The 20,546-nt window shown below is 42.0% G+C and overlaps 1 protein-coding gene across 3 annotated transcripts in view; it reads left to right on the top strand.

The window, feature by feature from the left end:
• The window catches only part of LOC110526266 (myosin light chain kinase 3), a 42,089-nt gene that overhangs the window by 9,810 nt on the left and 11,733 nt on the right, over positions 1-20,546 (top strand). The window contains exons 1-6 of one of the 3 annotated variants that reach the window (XM_021607076.2): positions 9,049-9,842; positions 16,198-16,291; positions 16,954-17,251; positions 18,206-18,230; positions 18,381-18,714; positions 18,897-19,002. In XM_021607076.2, the coding sequence (XP_021462751.2) occupies positions 9,282-9,842; positions 16,198-16,291; positions 16,954-17,251; positions 18,206-18,230; positions 18,381-18,714; positions 18,897-19,002 (1,418 nt within the window). In that variant the 5' untranslated portion in view covers positions 9,049-9,281. Of the gene's footprint in view, positions 1-9,048; positions 9,843-16,197; positions 16,292-16,953; positions 17,252-18,205; positions 18,715-18,896; positions 19,003-20,546 lie in introns of those variants that run through there. The other 2 variants (XM_021607075.2, XM_021607078.2) reach the window with 2 other exon arrangements.

The raw sequence follows: 20,546 nt of genomic DNA, 5'->3' as shown, positions 1-20,546 counted from the left end.
TCTCGGTGACGTCTTCCCAATCTGCAAATGCTCTGCACACTACATACAGTGCCTTGCGAAAGTATTCGGCCCCCTTGAACTTTGCGACCTTTTGCCACAGGCTTCAAACATAAAGATATAAAACTGTATTTTTTTGTGAAGAATCAACAACAAGTGGGACACAATCATGAAGTGGAACTACATTTATTGGATATTTCAAACTTTTTTAACAAATCAAAAACTGAAAAATTGGGCGTGCAAAATTATTCAGCCCCTTTACTTTCAGTGCAGCAAACTCTCTCCAGAAGTTCAGTGAGGATCTCTGAATGATCCAATGTTGACCTAAATGACTAATGATGATAAATACAATCCACCTGTGTGTAATCAAGTCTCCGTATAAATGCACCTGCACTGTGATAGTCTCAGAGGTCCGTTAAAAGCGCAGAGAGCATCATGAAGAACAAGGAACACACCAGGCAGGTCCGAGATACTGTTGTGAAGAAGTTTAAAGCTGGATTTGGATACAAAAAGATTTCCCAAGCTTTAAACATCCCAAGGAGCACTGTGCAAGCGATAATATTGAAATGGAAGAAGTATCAGACCACTGCAAATCTACCAAGACCTGGCCGTCCCTCTAAACTTTCAGCTCATACAAGGAGAAGACTGATCAGAGATGCAGCCAAGAGGCCCATGATCGCTCTGGATGAACTGCAGAGATCTACAGCTGAGGTGGGAGACTCTGTCCATAGGACAACAATCAGTCGTACATTGCACAAATTGGCCTTTATGGAAGAGTTGCAAGAAGAAAGCCATTTCTTAAAGATATCCATAAAAAGTGTTGTTTAAAGTTTGCCACAAGCCACCTGGGAGACACACCAAACATGTGGAAGAAGGTGCTCTGGTCAGATGAAACCAAAATTGAACTTTTTGGCAACAATGCAAAACGTTATGTTTGGCGTAAAAGCAACACAGCTCATCACCCTGAACACACCATCCCCACTGTCAAACATGGTGGTGGCAGCATCATGGTTTGGGCCTGCTTTTCTTCAGCAGGGACAGGGAAGATGGTTAAAATTGATGGGAAGATGGATGGAGCCAAATACAGGACCATTCTGGAAGAAAACCTGATGGAGTCTGCAAAAGACCTGAGACTGGGACGGAGATTTGTCTTCCAACAAGACAATGATCCAAAACATAAAGCAAAATCTACAATGGAATGGTTCAAAAATAAACATATCCAGGTGTTAGAATGGCCAAGTCAAAGTCCAGACCTGAATCCAATCGAGAATCTGTGGAAAGAACTGAAAACTGCTGTTCACAAATGCTCTCCATCCAACCTCACTGAGCTTGAGGAGGAATGGGAAAAAATTTCAGTCTCTCGATGTGCAAAACTGATAGAGACATACCCCAAGCGACTTACAGCTGTAATCGCAGCAAAAGGTGGCGCTACAAAGTATTAACTTAAGGGGGCTGAATAATTTTGCACGCCCAATTTTTCAGTTTTTGATTTGTTAAAAAAGTTTGAAATATCCAATAAATGTCGTTCCACTTCATGATTGTGTCCCACTTGTTGTTGATTCTTCACAAAAAATACAGTTTTATATCTTTATGTTTGAAGCCTGAAATGTGGCAAAAGGTCGCAAAGTTCAAGGGGGCCGAATACTTTCGCAAGGCACTGTATTCCCAACACATTTTGATATGTTGGCCAAAGGTGTTTGTGTTTACTGGGAAAGGAGGTTTTTATAGCAACAGCACAAAATAGCTTGGGATATATTGTGTCACTGCCAGTATAATGTCCCCGGACAGTATGGTTACAATGAGTTGATAGTGACTACCAACCCAACCAATGCTAGTAACCACATGGCTTGACCTAGCAACTCAGAAAAAGGTTTGGAATAGCTCTTATTTTTCTCTTTTCTATAAACATATTTTTGATGTATAATCCCAGAATTCAAACCTTTATAAAAAAATATATTTTATTTTTATTTCACCTTTATTTAACCAGGTAAGCAAGTTGAGAACAAGTTCTCATTTACAATTGCGACCTGGCCAAGATAAAATAAAGCAGTTCAACACATACAACGACACAGAGTTACACATGGAGTAAAACAAACTTACAGTCAATAATACAGTATAAACAAGTCTATATATGATGTGAGCAAATGAAGTGAGATAAGGGAGGTAAAGGCAAAAAAAGGCCATGGTGGCAAAGTAAATACAATATAGCAAGTAAAACATTGGAATGGTAGATTTGCAGTGGAAGAATGTGCAAAGTAGAAATAAAAATAATGGGGTGCAAAGGAGCAAAATAAATAAATAAATAAAATAAATACAGTAGAGAAAGAGGTAGTTGTTTGGGCTAAATTATAGGTGGGCTATGTACAGGTGCAGTAATCTGTGAGCTGCTCTGACAGTTGGTGCTTAAAGCTAGTGAGGGAGATAAGTGTTTCCAGTTTCAGAGATTTTTGTAGTTCGTTCCAGTAATTGGCAGCAGAGAACTGGAAGGAGAGGCGGCCAAAGAAATAATTGGTTTTGGGGGTGACTAGAGAGATATACCTGCTGGAGCGTGTTCTACAGGTGGGAGAATCTATGGTGACCAGCGAGCTGAGATAAGGGGGGACTTTACCTAGCAGGGTCTTGTAGATGACATGGAGCCAGTGGGTTTGGCGACGAGTATGAAGCGAGAGCCAGCCAACGAGAGCGTACAGGTCGCAATGGTGGGTAGTATATGGGGCTTTGGTGACAAAACGGATTGCACTGTGATAGACTGCATCCAATTTGTTGAGTAGGGTATTGGAGGCTATTTTGTAAATGACATCGCCGAAGTCGAGGATTGGTAGGATGGTCAGTTTTACAAGGGTATGTTTGGCAGCATGAGTGAAGGATGCTTTGTTGCGAAATAGGAAGCCAATTCTAGATTTAACTTTGGATTGGAGATGTTTGATGTGGGTCTGGAAGGAGAGTTTACAGTCTAACCAGACACCTAGGTATTTGTAGTTGTCCACGTATTCTAAGTCAGAGCCGTCCAGAGTAGTGATGTTGGACAGGCGGGCAGGTGCAGGCAGCGATCGGTTGAAGAGCATGCATTTAGTTTTACTTCTATTTAAGAGCAATTGGAGGCACGGAAGGAGAGTTGTATGGCATTGAAGCTTGCCTGGAGGGTCTCTTGCGACGAGCAATCCCGGATCCGGGAGCGTAATCATAGCCTCAAACGAATTTGCATGACGCAGCGGACATAAATACTTTTCCTATTCATGAAAATAGCAAATGAAATGAAATAAATATATTCAAACACAAGCTTAGCCTTTTGTTAACAACACTGTCATCTCAGATTTTCAAAATATGCGTTTCAGCCAACGCTAGACAAGCATTTGTGTAAGTTTATCATGGCATAATGCTATGCTAGCTCTGCTGGCAGCAGGCAACATTTTCACCAAAATAAGAAAAGCAACCAAATTAAATCATTTACCTTTGAAGAACTTTGGATGCTTTCACTCAGGAGACTCCCAGTTAGATAGCCAATGTAACTTTTTTCCAAAAATATTATTTTTGTAGGCGAAATAGCTCCCGTTTGTTCATCATGCTTGGCTAAGAAATCGACCGGAAAATGCTACCATTACAACGCCAAACTTTTTTCAAAATGAACTCCATAATATCGACAGAAACACGGCAAACGTTGTTTAGGATCCATCCTCAATGTGTTTTTAACATATATATTCGATAATATATCCGTCGAGGCAATTGGTTTCTCATAAGAAGCGATTGAAAAATGGCTACCTCAGTATTTTACGCAAGATTTTCTGCGGGAGACACCATGTGACCACTTACTAAATATGCTCCCTTACGGCTATTCTTCAATGGAAATGCGTCACAATGCTGTAGACACCTTGGGGAATACGTGGAAAACGTAAGCTCATTCGTAGCTCATTCACAGCCATATAAGGAGTCATTGGCATGAGGTGGTTTCAAAAAATGTGGTACTTCCTGGTGGGATTTTTATCTGGGTTTCGCCTGTGACATTAGTTCTGTGGCACTCACAGACAATATCTTTGCAGTTTTGGAAACGTCAGTGTCTTCTTTCCAAAGCTGTCAATTATATGCACAGTCAAGCATTTTTTCGTGACAAAATATATTGTTTAAAACGGGAACGTTTTTCATCCAAAAATTAAAATAGCGCCCCCTAAATCCAAGAGGTTTTTAACACAGTGTCCAAAGAAGGGCCAGAAGTATACAGAATGGTGTCGTCTGTGTAGAGGTGGATCAGAGACTCACCAGCAGAGCAACATCATTGATGTATACAGAGAAGAGAGTCGGTCCAAGAATTGAACCCTGTGGCACCCCCATAGAGACTGCCAGAGGTCCGGTCAGCAGACCCTCCGATTTGACACACTTAACTCTATCAGAGTAGTTGGTAAACCAGGCGAGGCAATCATTTGAGAAACCAAGGCTTTCGAGTCTGCCGATGAGGATGTGGTGATTGACAGAGTCAAAAGCCTTGGCCAGATCAATGAATACGGCTGCACAGTAATGTTTCTTATCGATGGCGGTTAAGATATCGTTTAGGACCTTGAGCGTGGCTGAGGTGCACCCATGACCAGCTCTGAAACCAGTATGCATAGCAGAGAAGGTATGGTGAGATTCGAAATGGTCAGTAATCTATTTGTTGACTTGGCTTTCGAAGACCTTAGAAAGGCAGGGTAGGATAAATATAGGTCTGTAGCAGTTTGGGTCAAGAGTGCCCCCCCCCCTTTGAAGAGGGGGTTGACCGCAGCTGCTTTCCAATCTTTGGGAATCTCAGACGACACGAAAGAGAGGTTGAACAGGCTAGTAATAGGGGTGGCAACAATTTCGGCAGATAATTTTAGAAAGAAAGGGTCCAGATTGTCTAGCCCAGCTGATTTGTAGGGGTCCAGATTTTGCAGCTCTTTCAGAACATCAGCTGACTGGATTTGGGAGAAGGAGAAATGGGGAAGGCTTGGGCGAGTTGCTGTGGGGGGTGCAGTGCTGTTGACCGGGGTAGGAGTAGCCAGGTGGAAAGCATGGCCAGCCGTAGAAAAATGCTTATTGAAATTCTCAATTATGGTGGATTTATCAGTGGTGACAGTGTTTCCTATCTTCAGCGCAGTGGGCAGCTGGGAGTAGGTGTTCCTATTCTCCATGGACTTTACAGTGTCCCAGAACTTTTTTGAGTTAGTGTTGCAGGAAGCAAATTTCTGCTTGAAAAAGCTAGCCTTGGCTTTTCTAACTGCCTGTGTATAATGGTTTCTAGCTTCCCTGAACAGCTTCCCTGGGGCTGTTCGATGCTAATGCAGAACGCCATAGGATGTTTTTGTGTTGGTTAAGGGCAGTCAGGTCTGGGGAGAACCAAGGGCTATATCTGTTCCTGGTTCTACATTTCTTGAATGGGGCATGCTTATTTAAGAACGTTAGGAAGGCATTTAAAAAAAATACCCAGGCATCCTCTACTGATGGGATGAGATCAATATCCTTCCAGGATACCCCGGCCAGGTCGATTAGAAAGGCCTGCTCTCTGAAGTGTTTCAGGGAGCGTTTGACAGTGATGAGTGGAGGTCTTTTGACCGCTGACCCATTACGGATGCAGGCAATGAGGCAGTGATCGCTGAGATCTTGGTTGAAGACAGCAGAGGTGTATTTAGAAGGCAAGTTGGTTAGGATGATATCTATGAGGGTGCCCGTGTTTAAGGCTTTGGGGAGGTACCTGGTAGGTTCATTGATAATTTGTGTGAGATTGAGGGCATCAAGCTTAGATTGTAGGATGGCTGGGGTGTTAAGCATGTTCCAGTTTAGGTTGCCTAGCAGCACGAGCTCTGAAGATAGATGGGGGGCAATCAGTTCACATATGGTGTCCAGAGCACAGCTGGGGGCAGAGGGTGGTCTATAGCAGGCAGCAACGGTGAGAGACTTGTTTTTAGAGAGGTGGATTTTTAAAAGTAGAAGTTCAAATTGTTTGGGTACAGACCTGGATAGTAGGACAGAACTCTGCAGGCTATTTTTGCAGTAGATTGCAACACCGCCCCCTTTGGCAGTTCTATCTTGTCTGAAAATGTTGTAGTTTGGGATGAAAATATCAGAATTTTTGGTGGTCTTCCTAAGCCAGGATTCAGACACAGCTAGAACATCCAGGTTGGCAGAGTGTGCTAAAGCAGTGAATAGAACAAACTTAGGGAGGAGGCTTCTAATGTAAACATGCATGAAACCAAGGCTATTACGGTTACAGAAGTCATCAAAAGAGAGCGCCTGGGGAATAGGAGTGGAGCTAGGCACTGCAGGGCCTGGATTCACCTCTACATCGCCAGAGGAACAGAGGAGGAGTAGGATAAGGGTACGGCTAAAAGCAATAAGAATTGGTCGTCTAGAACGTCTGGAACAGAGAATAAAAGGAGGTTTCTGGGGGCGATAAAATAGCTTCAAGGTATAATGTACAGACAAAAGTATGGTAGGATGTGAATACAGTGGAGGTAAACCTAGGTATTGAGTGATGAAGAGAGATATATTGCCTCTAGAAACATCATTGAAACCAGGAGATGTCATCGCATGTGTGGGTGGTGGAACTAATAGGTTGGATAAGGTATAGTGAGCAGGACTAGAGGCTCTACAGTGAAATAAGCCAATAAACACTAACCAGAACAGCAATGGACAAGGCATATTGACATTAAGGAGAGGCATGCTTAGTCGAGTGATCAAAAGGGTCCAGTGAGTAGAGAGGTTGGTTGGGGTCACGGTGATTTAGACAGCTAGCCGGGCCATCGGTAGCAAGCTAGTATAGGATGGAGGTCTGTTATTAGCCACCTTGTGCGGTAGGATTAGTGGGGTTCCGTGTGGTAGAGGAGATGAATCCAAATCACACACACACAAAAAAAAAAAACAATAGATATAGTTATAGAGGCCCAAGAAAAAAAAATATATATATAAAAAATAATAATAAATTGAATAAAAATAATAATAAATAATAATAAATTGAATAAAAATAATAAAAATAACAAGAAATACTTTACATGCTTTTTATTTTACCAATGAAAAACACAAACTCAGTAAAAAAAAGAAACGTCCCTTTTTCAGGACCCTGTCCTTAAAAGATCATTCGTAAAAATCATAGTAACTTCACAGATCTTTATTGTAAAGGGTTTAAACGCTGTTTCTCATGCTTGTTCACTGAACCATAAACAATTAATGAACATGCACCTGTGGAACGGTCATTAAGACACTAACAGCTTACAGACGGTAGGCAATTAAGGTCACAGTTATGAAAACTTAGGACACTAAAGAGGCCTTTCTACTAACTCTGAAAAACACCAAAAGAAAGATGATCAGGGTCCCTGCTCATCTGCGTGAACGTGCCTTAGGCATGCGGCATGAGGACTGCAGATGTGGCCAGGACAATAAATTGCAATGTCCGTACTGCGAGACACCTAAGACAGTGCTACAGGGAGAAAGGACGGACAGCTGATCATCCTCGCAGTGGCAGACCACGTGTAACAATACTTGCACGGGATCAGTATATCCAAACATCACACCTGCGGGACAGGTACAGGACGACAACAACAACTGCCTGAGGTACACCAGGAATGCACAATCCCTCCATCAGGGCTCAGACTGTCCGCAATAGGCTGAGAGAGGCTGGACTGAGGATTTGTAGGCCTGTTGTAAGGCAGCTCCTCACCAGACATTACCGGCAACAACGTCACCTATGGGCACAAACCCACCGTCGCTGGTCCAGACAGAACTGGCAAAAAGTGCTCTTCACTGACAAGTCGCAGTTTTGTCTAACTAGGGGTGATGGTCGGATTCGTGTTTATCGTCGAAGGAATGAGCATTACACCGAGAATTGTACTCTGGAGCAGGACCGATTTGGAGGTGGAGGATCCATCATAGTCTGAGGCGGTGTGTCACAGCATCATCGGACTGAGCTTGTTGTCATTGCAGACATGCTCCTCCCTCGTGGTACCCTTCCTGCAGGCACATCCTGACATGACCCTTCAGCATGACAATTCCACCAGCCACACGGCTCGTTCTGTGCGTGATTTCCCGCAAGACAGGAATGTCAGTGTTCTCAATCCCATTGAGCACGTCTGGGATCTCATCTCTTGGACCCCCCCCCCCCCCCCCCCCCTCAGAAATGTCCTGGAACTTGCAGGTACCTTGTTGGAAGAGTGGGGTAACATCTCACAGCAAGAACAGGCACATCTGGTGCAGTCCATGCAGAGGAGATGCACTGCAGTACTTAATTCAGCTGGTGGCCACACCAGATACTGACTGTTACTGTTACTTTGGATTTTGACCCCCCCTCAATTTGTTCAGGGACACATTGTTCAATTTCTGTTAGTCACATGTCTGTTGACCTTGTTCAGATTGTCTGTTATTGAATCTTGTTATGTTTACACATGTTATGTTTAGACAAATAATTCATACATTTTGATTTTTTTTGTTATTACACAGCACCCTCTAGATTCAGAGTGATATGCACTGTGACAACCAACCCATGAGGCAACCAACCCCAGTCTCCCTTACCATGGACCAGAGGGAGAGGGCAACTGCTTAGATTCCTGCTTGCACTTCATCATTCCTCTGTCTACAGAGGTTTATTTTTAAAGGGAAGTGTCAGCCAATGTCAAGTCACTTTCCTTTGAGCGATGATGGGGGACAGTCACCCAATCAGAGCAGCTGTGCTGGGCGGACCAGAACCTTTAGATCCACCAATGGTTCACTTCACTCTATCAGCACCAGTAAACAATCTAAAACATATACCAACCAGCAAACAAACAAACAACCTGTACATACCAATGGGGAAGCAACATGACAATGGGTCAACATTTTAAAACAACAACCTTTCCAAAGTTCACAACATCTCTCTCTTAATACTGGCGAAAGGCCATATTCAAAAGGTCATTCCTTGCATGCCCACCAGTCAACAGCATCTTCTGAGGTTGAATTTAAATGTTTTGGTGACGTCAAGCGACCATTGGAATTTTGGCAGTGGGGGGGCTACTATATAAAAAGGTTGGGACAGAGAGGTAGGTAGAGAGGGGGAGGGGGGGGGGGAGGGGGGGGGGGACAAGTGGAAAGATAAGATAGCGAAGAGTTGGTGTTTATTTAAGTAGTGTCATGTCTCTGGCACATACAGACAACAGGGTCCGGCAGACTGCCTGTATGGGAGCGGAACAACACCACCTCGGGAGCTTGAACTAAAATAGATCCAATTCAGCTTGGAGCAAGGTGGATTAGCACAGCTTCCTTTGTCTCGCTTGACACTTGTTCCCTTCTGTGTGGAATTTCTTGGAACTATGAGTAAACCAGAGACATTGGCCTCCTGCATTGCCAAGATGTACGAGGGGGGTAAATTGGACAATGCTGGGGCCCCTTCTGGAGCAATGAAAAAGCCAACTAACAGCCTGCTGAACAGCCTGGGAGGCATGGAGGTCAAGCTGAATCAGCTTGAGGTGAAGGTGGAGCAGATAGCCTGTAGCCAGACAGAGGTCCTCAGGAGGCTGGATATGGTGTGTCAGGGCATGGGGATGCTGGAGAAGGACCTGGCCCAGCTCAGAAAAGACAGGGACCCCCAGGCAGGGGACAGTGGCTCTCGTGGAGGTGGAGGGGACCCAGCCTTGTTCTCGGAGGTCAGGGTAATGTGTGGGGAAACCGTGGCACTGCTGAAGAACTTGCAGCAGGAGGGTAAATGGCAACGGGAGAAAATTGAAGGAATAGAGAGCTCGGTTTCGGCCGTGGACAAGCTCTGGGGATACGTGGGGGAAGTTTTTCGAAGCTCTAAGATAGTGGAGTTCATCTTGAAAGGCATCGTACCCTGGAGGAAACAGGGCCTGCTGTACATCCAAGAGGAGGAGGAGGTCAGTGAGCTCATGTTAAAGCGGGCTGGCACATCTTTGCCATTTCAGAACTAAATGTGATGTCCTTAGGTGCTTGACAATGTTTGAGTTATGGTTTTAACATTTTATAATCAGTTATTTTTGTGAGCCATTACCCACTTAATTTAACCTTTGGAAAGTACGCAGTGCATTATGTACTGAGTGCACTGTCATTATGTTTAGTTCTCACACTTTTTAAATACTTTCTCATTCAAATGGGAACATGAGTTCAAATTAGTTCATTTGCAGCATTGGATATGCAACGTTCATCCTGTTTAATTCACCAAATGATGTGGTGTAAAATAAAGGGAACAATTTCTCTTTTGAAAATGACTAATTCATGCTTTGGGCTTGTGGGAAAGGATTTCAATATTCGTGATTTGACTACTGTAACAGCATCTTTTGTTAAATGTTAACTCTCAATAAGTGGTCATTGCTATTTTCATAGGGCATGACCTAACATAATGAGGAAGTGTAAATTGAAGTTGGACGTTTGTCCAGCAAAATGTCAGTTGAAATTCCCAGTGCAAAGTGTTGCTACTATAGTAGCCTTGTGCAATGTCACTTAACCAGGCGACCCGTGTCACCGACTGTCTCTAGAATGTTTGTTCAGCTGTTGGGAAACAATGTGAGCTGTTTCAGTAATGTTACTGTCAAGATCAGGCTGTTGGCTAGCATTAAGTTCAAAGTGAAACTGAAGTGTGAGGGATTTTTTCCCACTGACTGTATGCTTCCAACTCATGACAATTTAGGGTAAAGAATCTGGATTACATATAATGTATAAAGAATCTATTTTCTGATTCATGTCAAAATTAGGTTTTCATCACTGGCATCTTGATAATCTTGACATTAAATACTAATGTTTGCTACCACATACAGTAGCCTACTAACAAATCATTAGAAGGCAGATGGAACCAAATGCTGGTCATCTATTCGTTTGAACACATAATTAGGAATTAGAATAGTCTTTCAATACGATCTCATATTTATTCATTTATTTATTTCAACCTTTTTATTTGATCAGGGAGTCCCACTGAGACCAGGGTCTCTTTTACAGATAGGCACTACCGAAATGACAGAAAATACCCACTTCAAAATGTAAGCAGAAAGGAAAAACATGGTCATAAAAAACAAACACATTCATCAATAAATAAGCCCTCAATCAGCTTTCTGAATTGGCCTAGAGGCACCAAAATATTACATGTAAAGTACATTTAGAAGATTGTTCCACTAGAAGCTGATTTACCTAAGTCAGTAGAGACCAAAGGAATTTCCAGAGTGAGCCATCCCGGAGACTGGATGTGGTAACTCGTATGTCTAAAGTTTAGTAAAGATGTTAGCTGCAGTGGGAGTTTTTGTAAAAGGGCTTTATATATGAAAACATAGCAATGTATCAACCTACATGACATCAAAGAGCCAACCAACTTTCTGGTTAGAGAATGCAGTGATGAGCACTTAAACTGTTGCCTGTAATGATAAACTGCATCTAGTGGCTTTAATGAAGTGGCAGCTGCGTTCATATAGATGATGTCGCCCTAGTCGAGGACCGATAGCAACGTCGACTGAATAATCTGCTTTCTACTATTTAGCCAGAGCCAGGACCTATTTCTATAGAAGAAGTCAATTTTTATTCTCAGCTTCTTAACTAACTCATCACAGTTTTTTAAAAGACAGCTTTTCCTCTATCCAGATGCCCAGATATTTGTAAGCAGGAACACGATCAATATGGACACCATCAAAAGTGCATATGCTTAAAATCATCACTCAAGAAAACATCCATCCTCCTGTGTGGCTCAGTTGGTAGAGAAGCATACACAACAGTATCATCGGCATACAAGTGCAGGTTGCAATTTTTTTTTTTTTTTTACAGACAAATCAATATTGTTAATGTAAACAATATAGTGCCCAGAACCCTGTGGGACACCTTTTTGTAATATCCAGGAAACCTGATTTAACACCATCAGTAGATACCCATTAAGTTCTATCTGTCAAGTAATTTATTAACCAGTTACGTGCAGCCTGGTCTAGGCCAATTGAGGAAAGCCTTTGAATTAGCAGTGAGTGATCAACAGTATCAAACGCCTTTGACAGGTCAATGAAGAGGGCAGCACAATGTTGCCTTTTAACCATACAGTTAACCACATTTATAACTAGGGTTGCAGCAGAGATAGTTTTTAGACCAGGTTATAGCACTGACTGATGTACATTTAGAATGCATTTCAAAGATAAGAAAGATCTTAGCTGAGAATTAAGGATTCTAATAGTTTAGCTAGGCAAGAAAGTTTAGAAATAGGGCGATTTTAATTATTTAGGTCACAAGCGTCTCCACCTTTGGGAAGGGGGAGTACATGGGCCGCCTTTCAAACCTTGGGGATAGTACCAGATATAACAGGCAGGTAAAAATATGGGTTAATTATTCAGGAGGGCAGAGAGCTGCAGCAAAAAATGGATCAAGCACATCAGCCTCAGTGGATTTGTTTTACATCAATCTTAAACAAGGCATCTATCACACCACAGATAGTAAATTGTTCAGATGAAAACAGAGATGCACTAGAATTTGACGGGTTAACTGTCCAGTCAGCTAGAGGCTGGCAAAGGGAAGCGCAGTTGATTGACTGACCAGGGTCAGTTAAACCACCAATTCTCTCAAATAAAACTAAAAAGCATCACTTATCCCATTCTTCTCAGATATGGTGCCAGAGTCAGACAGAACTTGTTTAGGCAGGGGTGAAGAGGAATTGTATGCTTCAGTGCATTTACTGTTTTCCAAAATGTTTGAAGGATCACCAGCAGGGTCAACGCTTAGGAAGTAGGTTGACTTAGCTTTCTTAATCGAGATAGTATCTGTTTCTTAATTGTCTGAAAGATTGCCAATCCACTACAGAGTCAGTTTAACTTGCTTTGACCCAGGCCTGATTTCTCACCTGAATGAGCTTAGATAGATCTAACTCTTGGTTTTCTTCTGAGCTATCTTTGAATTGTTTAATAGGGGCTTGTTTATCTGCCAGAGGAATAAATATTCTAGAGCCAACTCAGGGTTAGGAATACAGGATACAGTGGCTGAATCAGAGTAGAACATGTCATGTAAAAACCATTGAGGAGAAACATTAAAAAAAAGTTATGTTCATAATATTAGTATTTTGCTGTTTCGTATCTCTAATACATACTATGGGACAATGACCACTGATATCATATGTAAATAACCCGCTCGACAAACATTTATGCGGTTCAGTAAGAATTAAATCAATCAAGGAGGAGTTAACAGGGTTTTTCACATTTAGCCATGTGGGTTTTGAGGTCAATTGAGTGAGTTTAAAACCAATGCACTATATGTTCTTAAATTGATCTGAGGCCAGGGATAGCCAATCCAGATTCAAATCCCCCAAAATGACCAACTCCGAAGACAGAAAAGGTGTTAAACACTCAGATATAGCACCAATATACGCCTTGTAAAACAATATGGCCTTAATGGCCACACAAGTACTCTTAAAGCCCTACATTGGACTCCTTGGAGTCCTTAGTCCAAGGACTTTACACGTTCTGTTTAAAAGGTGAATTGGCTGTGGAAGCCAAAACAGACAAATACAGTACTCCATCTAAATGTTAATCGAGTGTCCACTTTGGTAAAGTTCTAGAAATATAAATCCTCTACTGTCACATCACTTCAAAATACACACACTCACTGTTTTAACACTGCTGCAGCCAACGTTTTTTGTGGCATCTGTCTTCTGGTTACACACAGCTGTTTGAAGATGCAGATAGCTAATTAGCACAGGTAGTCCACTCTCTCTACCGTCTGTTTTCCGTAAAAACAAGCACTGTAACATAATATGGATTAGTTGGAACCCTAACGCTATAAAGGTGTGTACAAATTTGACTTTTGTTTTTTAAAAATTATTATATGAAAGATAAGGTTGCTGATCAACAAAAAAAAAAATCCCCCCTACAGAAGACCCCTTCGTCCAATGACTTATGTGTAATGTAATGGAACTGAGAGTCAGGATCAAGGGCTACTAAGCACTGTGCTTCTGCCTCAGCATTGCTTGCTCTTAAGGGTTTGAGGCTCGGTAGCTGTAAAAAATTTAAAAAAAACAAACATTGTGACTGCTGATGTATAAAGGGCTTTATAAAATAAATTTGACTAATAGATTGAAATGTAGATCTTTTTGGGGTGGAGACTAGAGGTCGACCGATTATGATTTTTCAACGCCGATACCGATTTCTGGAGGACCAAAAAAAGCCGATGCCGATTAATCGGCCGATTCATTTTTAAATTTGTAATAATGACAATTACAACAATACTGAATGAACACTTTTATTTTAACTTAACATAATACAAAAATAAAATCAATATAGCCTCAAATAAATAATGAAACATGTTCACTTTGATTAAAATATGCAAAAACAAAGTGTTGGAGAAGAAAGTAAAAGTGGAATATGTGCCATGTAAAATGTAAAAAACCTAACGTTTAAGTTCCTTGCTCAGAACATGAGAACATATGAAAGCTGGTGGTTCCTTTTAACAGGAGTCTTCAATATTCCCAGGTAAGAAATTTTAGGTTATAGTAATTATAGGACTATTTATCTCTATACCATTTGTATTTCATTAACCTTTTGACTATTGGATGTTCTTATAAGCACCATAGTATTGCAAGTGTAACAGTATAGCGTCCGTCCCTCTCCTCGCCCCTACCTGGGCTCGAACCAGGAACACATCGACAACAGCCACCCTCGAAGCATCGTTACTCATCGCTCCACAAAAGCAGGGGCCCTTGCCGAGCAAGGGGAACAACTACTTCAAGGTCTCAGAGCGAGTGATGTCACCGATTGAAACGCTATTAGTGCGTACCCCGCTAACTAGCTAGCCATTTCATATGGTTACACCAGCCTAATCTCGGGAGTTGATAGGCTTGAAGTCATAAACAGGTCAATGCTTGAAGCACAGCGAAGAGCTGCTGGCAAACTGCTATATCAAATCATAAACTTAATTATAACATAATAACACACAGAAATAATATGGTCAAATCCGGAAACTATCATTTTGAAAACAAAACGTTTATTATTTCAGTGAAATACGGAACCTTTCTGTATTTTATCTAACGGGTGGCATCCCTAAGTCTAAATATATATTATATATATTCAATGTTATGTCATAATTATGTACAATTCTGGCAAAATAATTACGGTCTTTGTTAGGAAGAAATGGTCTTCACACACTTCGCAACAAGCCAGGCAGCCCAAACTGCTGCATATACCCTGACTGCTTGCACGGAACGCAAGATAAGTGACGCAATTTCCCTAGTTAAAAAGAAATTCATGTTAGCTGGCAATATTAACTAAATATGCAGGTTTAAAATATATACTTGTGTATTGATTTTAAAGAAAGGCATTGATGTTTATGGTTAGGTACACATTGGTGCAACGACAGTGCTTTTTTCGCGAATGCGCTTGTTAAATCATCACTCGTTTGGCAAAGTAGGCTGTGATTCGATGAGAATTGAACAGGCACCGCATCGATTATATGCAACGCAAGACAAGCTAGATAAACTAGTAATATCATCAAACATGTGTAGTTAATTAGTGATTGTGTTAAGATTGATTGTTTTTTATAAGATAAATGTAATGCTAGCTAGCAACTTACCTTGGCTTCTTGCTGCACTCGCGTAACAGGTAGTCAGCCTGCCACGCAGGCTTCTCGCGGAGTACAATGTAATCGGCCACAATCGGTGTCCAAAAATGCTGATTACCGATTGTCATGAAAACTTGAACTCAGCCATAATTAATCGGCCATTCTGATTAATCGGTCCACCTCTAGTGGAGATAGTGCAGTTTCATTTAGTGTTAGGCAGACAGATGGACTCTATAATGAGAGCCAGTAAGGTATGCCGTGCGAACACAGATCACAACAACATTGCTTCTTGCCCTCCCATGCTATGACCCTGCGGTGTACTTCCAGGCCATATCCACTGCTGGCATCTATCTCCCAGTTACTCATGGCTTAGTGTAAACTAATAACAGAGTCCAGCTGAGTCGGCCCAGTAGGCATCTGTTATCAGTTATGTGTTGTCATTTCAAATATGCCATACCAGTTCAGCATTAATACTAAAAAAGACCATGCCTCAATCATACTCCATGCCTGATGTATTGGCAATGTGGCGATGAGTGAATGTGAACAAACATTTAGATATTTCAGCTTTTAACTTTTTTATTTATTCTGTTTGCTATATGTGGTTTATCTTGTTCAAACGATACCACACTGGTGGGAGAATGATTGTTAAACCTGATTGGGATGGAGTAGTAAGCAACAATATATATGAAATATGTTCTCTTCCCTCAGAAAACAAAATCAGAAGATAGCAGAGTAAAGCCTAAAGTCACTCTTTGCGACCAGGGGACTCAGGTCCAGGAAGAGGGCTTACAAATCGCCACAGGTAAGCTGGACTTGTCTCTGTGTTATCTGTTGGCATTGATGCATATTTTTCAGTTAATGTTTTTCTATTTAATTTAATTTTTTCAAATGTAACCTTTATTTAACTACTCAAGTCAGTTAAGAACATATTCTTATTTACAATGACGGCCTACACCGGCCAAACCCGGACAACGCTGACCAATTGTGCGCCGCCCTCTGGGACTCCCAATCATGTCCAGTTGTAATACAGCCTGGATCAATTAATCAATCAAACATTATTTGTACAGTGTGTGCAAAGCTGTCATCAAGGCTAAGGGTGGCTACTTTGAAGAATCTCAAGTATATTTTGATTTGTTTAACACTTTTCTTTTGGTTACTACATGATTCCACATGTGTTATTTCATACTGTTGATGTCTTCACTATTGTTCTACAATGGTAGAAAATAGTACAAATAAAGAGAAACCCTTGAATTAGTAGGTGTGTCCAAACTTTTGACTGGTAATGTATATCCCATTCCTTACATCAAATGCCTTTTAAGGTGCTTTCAGTCAATGTTGACCAGTTACTGACAACTGCCTGGATATTTTCTGCAAAGTTAATGTGAGTGGATGGGGATTCCATAAGCAAATGAGTGATTACTTGAGCTAATTCCTTTTGTTAAATATGCTGCTGTTCTCCCACAGGTGACCAGAAGGTGGTAGAGCTCCCTGTAAAGGAAGCGAAGGCCGCAGACCATGGAGTGGAAGTCCCAACTCCTCCTGAGCCTGGTCCCTGCAGGTTATCCGAAGCTCTCACAGATGGCCCTGCAGTCGACGAGGCCATATTCCCATCTACCAATAGTGATTGGGGTAGTAAAGGCTCTCGCAAGCCAAAAGAGGTCACCTTAAAGAGCAGAGAGCCCACCAGAGTCCAGACCTTTGCCCCTGATGTGGTCGTAGCTCAGGTGGAGGTCACCATCGAAGTGCTCTCTGAGCTGAGGAGGTAGGCTGTCACTGATTCTTAACCAATAGAAAATGCCAGTTATCCAAAGTGCAATCTCTCTTGTTATTAAGTGCTTTTCTTTTGCTGTCAACAAATAGCCGTACCATTACTCCCAACAGGGTTATGAAAAGCGTGACAGGTGGATCTGTTGAGTTGACATCAATTGTCATCAAAGAGATCTAACAAAGCACCTGCAATCACTGACGTACACTTTCAGCTAGAAATGTGAAAGCACAGGGGGGATTTAATAAATGATCCTCAAGCTAAAACCCACTGCTGCCTTTTCATGTCTCTAATGAAAGGGTTTCAAGTGGCAGTGGGCTCTCACTCGGAGTAGGGTGAGAAACACGAGGCACATGCTAAAGGGGATAAAGAACATCAAAGGGTCCTTCTGTTGTTGCCAATTTTTACATGCCTACTCTAAGTGGCATTCCAAGAATGGGGGGTACTTGAATGGGGGTTACTGAGAATCAGTATCTCACTACTCATAGTAACAATATGAGTGATAGGGGGTAGCCTAGTGGTTAGAGCATTGGACTAGTAACCGCAAGGTTGCAAGTTCAAATCCCCGAGCTGACAAGGTACAAATCTGTCGTTCTGCCCCTGAACAGACAGTTAACCCACTGTTCCTTGAAAATAAGAATTTGTTCTTAACTGACTTGCCTAGTTAAATAAAGGTAAAATAAAAAAATAAAATAAATAAAATAGGCTATCTATATTTCGACCTGCGCTTTTGGTGCCCGGAGCATAATATTTTCACTGTACCCAGCAATTACATATGCGTCCCTGTACATGTGATTGATAAACACACCCTAATCTAAAATGCAATCTAATATATTGCTGTCACGTTGGTTTCATTAGTTACATGTATATTCTGTTTCATTAATGAAGAAAAAGTGTAGGTCTATGCATTGTTCAAACGTTGACTGTTTTGTAATGTTACTGTGTTGCTAGGACTCCTGATGTGACCATGATTTCGGTGAGCAGTGAGTTAGACAGTCAGTACATCAAAGTCAAGGAGACCGAGGTTCCAAAAGGTCCAGGGCCCACTGTATCACAGCCACCTATCTCCACCACTGAGGAGCAACCGCTGGAGCAAGCCCCTGAAAGTGTTTCTCTTCCTTCCAAGGATGACCCCCTCCCTGAAGAGGACTTTACAAAGGCTGCAGTCAGTCCTCAGGAACCTGTTATCATTGTAACACCACCAACCCCGTGCAGCAGTGCGCTAACAAGCCCACTGGATGTGGTCACCAAACCAGAGTCCGCAACGATTGTCCCTCAGGTCCAGCCTGAGCCGGTGGCAGCCACAGAGCAGCACAAACCTGTTCCACCTCAACCAGAGTCTGAGGCAGTGAAATACTCTGCAAAACCAGTTATCCCTCAGCCAACTCCCTCTTTAGTTGTTACAAACCCTACAGCAGCTGCACAGGCGGCAGGCCTGGATGCACAACTATTGGTCATAGGTAAGAAGTGCAATATCAATGTCATTTTCATCACAATATGGATTTCACAGCGCTATGTTACTGAGTGAAATGCAGTATGAAATATGCTCCTCGTGGTCTGTCAATCTTCCAATAAGTCCACAGATCATTACCCATACCACCAAGCATATAATAAATCATGCTCTGGTGCTCTTCTCTTCCAGATGACTGCCCACCCTTGCCCGCTCCCTTTGAGCACCGCATTGTGAGTGCCAAGCAAGTCCCGATGGGCTCTTATTACGCTGTAAAGCCTAACGCGGTTCTTGGAGGGTGAGTCCTAAATCTTAAAGGCAACGAGAATGTGTTTACCGTACACACAGACTGTGGTGTTGCATATATTATTCCCATTATTGTTACCCCCCCCCCCCCCCCCCCCCCCCAAACACAACATACTTACTGTAAGTGAGGGTTACCAACTGTTATTCTACTCCTATAAATAGACTGTCAGGTTGGCATCTACCCAATGATGTTGACTGACAGCAACGATGTAGAAAACACAAGAGGAGCAGCTTGCTGCAGCAGTGGTAACCAGGTGCAGCATTAGCAGATAAACAGGGCTAGCAGACTGACAGACTGTGCAGTATAGCATGATACAAGGCGATGGGCAAATCAAGGAGAGATAGTACGTAGCAGCAGCAGATCTGAACAACTGGCAACGCAGACATGGCTAATCCCCCACAGAGTCTGCAAATAAGCACGGGCTTATTTTATGCTTGTCATGGACAGGGTATTATTTTGGGCAGGTGTTGAGTGTCCATTTGCATAGGGGCTTTTAAAATCTCCATGGTCCATGTAGAGTAGAGGCGCTCTCTCGCTACATAAAAAAGTTGGCTTAGTAAACTCTCCATGTGTGGCGGATGATGATATACCTCCAATGAAACCAGAGGAGTAAAACAGGTCCTTGAATGTCTGCAAAGCCCTAACTGAGGTTATCGCAAAGGATACCCCTCAAGATTGACTGCTTGTGGGTCTGTGCTGTGCTCTTTGGTGCCTTTGTCGGGGTGTATGTAGCCTTGAGTTCTAGCATTTTAAAGGTTCTACATAACCTGAAGCACGGATTCTGAGAATACAACGTTGAGTCTGTGCTTGCGCGGCTAGGATGTATGTTCATAAATGTCTATGAACAAATATTCGCGTTGACACCTGTTTCTTTCACATGTACACTACCGTTCAAAAGTTTGGGGTCACTTAGAAATGTCTTTGTTTTTGAAAGAAAAGCAACTTTTTTTTCCCCCCATTAAAATAACATCAAATTGATAAGAAATACAGTGTAGACATAGTTAATTATGTAAATGACTATTGTAGCTGGAAACGGCAGATGCTTTTATGGAATATCTACGTAGGAGTACAGAGGCCCATTATCAGCAACTCCTGTGTTCTAATGGCACGTTGTGTTAGCTAATCTAAGTTTATCGTTTTATAAGACTAATTGATCATTAGAAAACCCCTTTGCAATTATGTTAGCACAGCTGAAAACTGTTGAGCTGATTAAAGAAGCAATAAAACTGGCCTTCTTTAGACAAGTTGAGTATCTGGATTTGTATCAGCATTTGTGGGTTCGATTACAGGCTCAAAATGTCCAGAAACAAAGAACTTTCTTCTGAAACTCGTCAGTCTATTCTTGTTCTGAGAAATGAAGGCTATTCCATGCGAGAAATTGCCAAGAAACTGAAGATCTCATACAATGCTGTGTACTATTGCTTCTTTAATCAGAACAACAGTTTTCAGCTGTGCTAACATAATTGCAAAAGGGTTTTCTGATCAATTAGCCTTTTAAAATGATAAACTAAGATTAGCTAACACAACGTGCTATT

This window comes from Oncorhynchus mykiss, chromosome 6, assembly GCF_013265735.2.
Source record: "Oncorhynchus mykiss isolate Arlee chromosome 6, USDA_OmykA_1.1, whole genome shotgun sequence".
Classification (NCBI taxonomy): Eukaryota; Metazoa; Chordata; class Actinopteri; order Salmoniformes; family Salmonidae; genus Oncorhynchus; species Oncorhynchus mykiss.
The sequence above is the reverse complement of the archived record's forward strand: the minus strand, read 5'-3'. Positions and strand labels throughout refer to the sequence as shown.